Consider the following 5,000-nt stretch of genomic DNA (forward strand, 5'->3'; position numbering starts at 1 on the left):
GTGAAGTAGCACCTCGTCTCCGGACAGTGGGCGGCCTCCAAATCGACGCCCCCGCCCACGCGCACCCACCACGCTTTGCTGAACCACGACGTCCAGAAGAGCACCAATTTCCTGTCCCGGCGCGCGTCACGGGTCGAGTCGCGGCCGCTCATCACGTCGCGGAGTTTCCTCATGACGGTGGCGCTGAGGCGGCGTTTGCTCCGGACGGACAGGCCCTCCGGAAGGTCCTCGTAGTAGTCGTAGTTGATGTCGTCGTTGATGTAGTTGTTGAGGAAGTCGTCGAGCGCCCTGCGCAGAGCGACCCGCACCCTCTGGTACGCCAGGACGCTCACCTGCCCCACGACGCACAGCGCCAGCAGGCCGAACCACCACACCAGACGCTTCCTCATGGCGGGGAACTGGAGGGGGAGGGGGAGGGGGAGGGGGTCTCAGTCATAGTGGGGGTCTGGTTCTTGTGTGAGATTCACTGGAGTATTGATTGGCCTACAGAAACTATGGTGATATATGTTGGGCACAGACATACATGCACACACACACACACACACACATACATACATACACATAAACATTCACACACACACACATAAACACATGCAAACATACACATAAACACAGATACACATAGATTTAAGTACGTTAACACATTCATATACACAAACACAACACATATAACAATGCACATACCCATACACATACTTTTACATACACACACACACACACAAACAAACAAACAAACAAACAAACAAACAAGCACATTTAATCAAACATTCATTTCCATTAACTCTGTACATCCATTATCATCTTGACATCCACAACAGGCAATGAGTCACAAGAGAAAGGAAATTGACAATGAGGCAATTAAAACAGCTTTCAATCATTTATCAAGATATTTGCAAGAGTTGATCCCTGACTGACGAAAACTCAGGCCGAATGTTTGGCAACAGACCCCGAAGATTCTTTCAACAGAATGATTTATTTAGCGCAGCAGCAATGCATAGGATGTGTCCCTCTTCCCTTTCGTCTGTGGATGTTGCTTTTCTATCGTTCCTTTTGTCTTTTTCTTTCTCTATCTCTTTCTTTCTTCTCTCTTGTTTTTTTTTCTCTCTATCTATCTATCTATCTATCCTTCTATCTATCTATCTATCTATCTATCTATCTATCTATCTATCTATCTATCTATCTATCTATCTATCTATCTATCTATCTATCTATCTACTCTCTCTCTCTCTCTCTCTCTCTCTCTCTCTCTCTCTCTCTCTCTCTCTCTCTCTCTCTCTCTCTCTCTCTCTCTCTCTCTCTCTCTCTCTCTCTCTCTCTACTCTATCTATCTATCTATCTACCTATCTCGCGCTCCCTCTCTCTCGCTCTCCCTCCCTTCCTCTCCTCTCTCTCTCTCCATTCCTTGTTTCCCTTCTTACTCACCTCTCTCTTTCCTAACTGTCTCCCTTCCCCATTCTCACTCTCTGCTCCCTCCCTCCCCTCGATCCCTCCCTTCCTCTCTCTCTCTCTCTCTCTCTCTCTCTCTCTCTCTCTCTCTCTCTCTCTCTCTCTCTCTCTCTCTCTCTCTCTCTCTCTCTCTCTCTCTCTCTCTCTCTCTCTCTCTCTCTCTCTCTCTCTCTCTCTACTCTATCTATCTATCTATCTACCTATCTCGCGCTCCCTCTCTCTCGCTCTCCCTCCCTTCCTCTCCTCTCTCTCTCTCCATTCCTTGTTTCCCTTCTTACTCACCTCTCTCTTTCCTAACTGTCTCCCTTCCCCATTCTCACTCTCTGCTCCCTCCCTCCCCTCGATCCCTCCCTTCCTCTCTCTCTCTCTCTCTCTCTCTCTCTCTCTCTCTCTCTCTCTCTCTCTCTCTCTCTCTCTCTCTCTCTCTCTCTCTCTCTCTCTCTCTCTCTCTCTCTCTCTCTCTCTCTCTCTCTCTCTCTCTCTCTCTCTCTCTCTCTCTCCGTTTTTCTCTCTTCCTCCTCAGGTTCTCTCTTCCCTCTTGCCTGGTTCTTCTCAGTCTGCTCTCTTCCTCTCTTCCTCCTTCCTACTGCATCCCACTCTTTCTATCTGTCCATTTATCTGTTTGTCTATCATTTTGTTTATTCATCTATACGTCTGTCGATCTGTCTGTCAATTTATCAGTCTATCTATCTATCTATCTATCTACCAATAAGACTTTACACACATTTTGCCTTTTTCTCTCCATTTCCTCGGATCCTCCCCTTCTCCCCTTCTCTCTTTCTCTCTTTCTCTCCCTCCTCTCTTTCTCCCCCTCTCTCGTTCTCTCTTTCTCTCCCTCCTCTCTTTCTCCCCCTCCCCCCCCCTCCTCTCTTGATTTATCAGTTCCTTTCTTTCGCTCACCTGCTCTCTTCCGGTCTCTGTGCCTTTCTTCTCCTCTCTCCTTCTCTCTCTCTCTTTCTCTTTCTCTGTCTGTTTCTCTTTCTCCTTCTTTCTCTCTCTCTTTCTCTTTCTCTTTCTCTTTCTCCTTCTCTCTTTCTCTCTCTCTCCATCACTCTCCTCTCTCCCTCCCTCCCCCTCTCTCTCTCTCTCTCTCTCTCTCTCTCTCTCTCTCTCTCTCTCTCTCTCTCTCTCTCTCTCTCTCTCTCTCTCTCTCTCAATCCCTCTCCTCTCCCCCTCCTCTCTCTCTCTCTCTCTCTCTCTCTCTCTCTCTCTCTCTCTCTCTCCTCTCTCTCTCCTCCTCCTCTCTCTCTCTCTCTCTCTCTCTCTCTCTCTCTCTCTCTCTCTCTCTCTCTCTCTCTCTCTCCCTCTCCTCCCTCCCCCCCCCCCCCCCTCCTCTCTCTCTCTCTCTCTCTCTCTCTCTCTCTCTATATATATATATATATATATATCCCTCTCCTCCCTCCCTCTCCCCCTCTCTCTCTGTCTCTCTCTCTCTCTCTCTATCCCTCTCCTCCCCCCCTCTCTGTCTCTCTCTCTCTCTCCCTCTCTCTCTCTATCCCTCTCCTCCCCCCCTCTGTCTCTCTCTCTCTCTCCCTCTCTCTCTCTCTATCCCTCTCCTCCCCCCCCCCTCTGTCTCTCTCTCTCTATCCCTCTCCTCCCTCCCCCCCCCCTTCTGTCTCTCTCTCTCTCTCTTGCTCTCTTCCTCAGCACCTGCGCTCGGCCTCCCCTTCGCTCTCCCTCGCCACCAGCCCAGTCACTGCTTTACACAAACTCCAGTAGTGACGTCACAGTCATGTGATCAATAAGAGAAATTCAAGCATCTATTGCAGAAATGTTTGTGGTCAAACGAGGAAAAGGTTGAACACGATGCATCACTTCCTTAAGGCTTCATTGTAAAAGACAAGCGGATAAGAGTGTGCATGATGATCAGCTGATAAGAGGATAAGAAAGAAGTCACAGACAGGCAACCATCTAGTTATAGAGACACAAAGGCACGTGTAAGTAGATATATATATAGGCCCTTTTGTATAAACTATAATAACATTGATTCAGAGCTTTGAGTTTTGGATGAATAAGTATACATGATATTGAAGAATGATACGGTAGTCGATAAAAAAAAATACCACTATCAATAAACCTGATTGTAAATATGACTTCGAGAAGATACACACAACCATAAGGAAACATCCAAAGACAAAACGTACTCGGGTACACGCAGTAGTCCTCTCACTGCAGCTTATTTCCCGGCTCAACAGACCTCACAGGCGAGACACTGTTTACAAACTGACTAGCCATAGCTCGAGACACAGACTCTCCGACGCCGTCCCTCCCTGACTCACTGCAACGAACACACTAATTCATCGCCTCACACTCATTCACACTGACGGGCCGTATCTCTCCGGAGTCTCGTCACTGCTACACTGCGGTTCGTCTCTCTCCCTGCCATGCGCATCGTTCATAGATACTATCTCCACATGTATTTTTCATTAACTATTTGTGATGTATTCGGGTTCATTTTTTTATTTTGGTATATTTCGGTTTTTGTTTTGGCATAGCACCTCGATTAAAATTCTGTTTCACTAATACTAACCTGATAATAACCCAGTGGTTCACTATAGCTGATATTTTGGTTTACTCACACAGGTACAGTGAATGAGTTAATCACTGATTCAGTGTCAATTACATTAGCCAAACAAAGCTTACTTCTTTATACATTATTATACATTAACTGACTCATCAAAGTTAATTCAACTCACCACAGGTCATTTACTCACCGCAACTCACTCGTTCCTCAAACCATACTGACTCACTAAAACTGACTCACTCTTACCTAATACGACTTAACAAAACTAATTCATTGATCCATTACAATTCGTAATTTTTACTCGCTACACATCACTTACTTAGCAATTCGATAATGCAGAACTGGATAGCGTGTTGTCGAACCGCGTTGCAGATTTTCCCACAGTGTTTCGTCCGGTTGCAGCAGCTCCGGAGTGTGTGTTGTTATTGATCAGGTGAGAGTGTCAGATCCGCAGTGTAGGCGGGGTGGTCTCTCCTCGCATCATTGTCGCTGTTTGCGGGCTGTGTTCCCCTTCCAGGTGGCCCATGCTTCCCTTGTGGCCTCTCGGAACACTGGCAACTCAAATGGTCTATGTGTTTTTCTCGAGAAGCGTATGGTAATACTCATACCTACGGCCACTCGGGTACGGCAGTGTTCTGTTCTTAAAGGCTTTTGTTATGTTTCCATAACTTGACCGGGCTTTGTTATCTCATTGTTATGCGGCACCCGGGAGCTGCGGACCGAACGCTTGCTAATAACACTCGGAATATTCTGGAAGAAAAAGCAAGGAAATTGATATACGGTAAGATGTTGTTGCTTTAAGCATGGGTGTGAAAGTCGCTTGTGCACAGAGGGTTGTGAGCACACATTCAAACTTGCACAGGTGTAGACAAGTAGAAAGTACAGACAAACTTGTAATGTTATAACTACTGTTGACGATAGATGTAAGATAGGCCAATGGATGCAAGGGAACAATAGCCTGTGAATCTGTAATGACCTGAGCTCTGCACGAGCAAAAAAGAAATGAATGCCTGCTTAAACACCCGGTGTA

The 5,000-nt window shown here is 46.7% G+C and overlaps 1 protein-coding gene across 2 annotated transcripts in view; it reads right to left on the reverse strand.

Moving 5' to 3' along the window:
- LOC122259053 (lewis-type alpha-(1,3)-fucosyltransferase) overlaps nt 1-5,000 on the reverse strand; it is an 11,217-nt gene that overhangs the window by 5,700 nt on the left and 517 nt on the right. Inside the window, exons 2-3 of one of the 2 annotated variants that reach the window (XM_043025534.2) lie at nt 4,290-4,720; nt 1-398 (exon numbers count right to left, since the gene is read on the reverse strand). The exon at nt 1-398 is cut by the window's left edge and continues 46 nt beyond it. In XM_043025534.2, coding sequence (XP_042881468.2) covers nt 1-389 — 389 coding nt within the window. In that variant the 5' untranslated portion in view covers nt 390-398; nt 4,290-4,720. Of the gene's footprint in view, nt 399-4,289; nt 4,732-5,000 lie in introns of those variants that run through there. The other variant, XM_043025533.2, reaches the window with a different exon arrangement.

This window comes from Penaeus japonicus, unplaced genomic scaffold (assembly GCF_977035675.1).
Source record: "Penaeus japonicus unplaced genomic scaffold, GWHDUDI00000001_assembly GWHDUDI00000022, whole genome shotgun sequence".
In the NCBI taxonomy this organism is placed as follows: domain Eukaryota; kingdom Metazoa; phylum Arthropoda; class Malacostraca; order Decapoda; family Penaeidae; genus Penaeus; species Penaeus japonicus.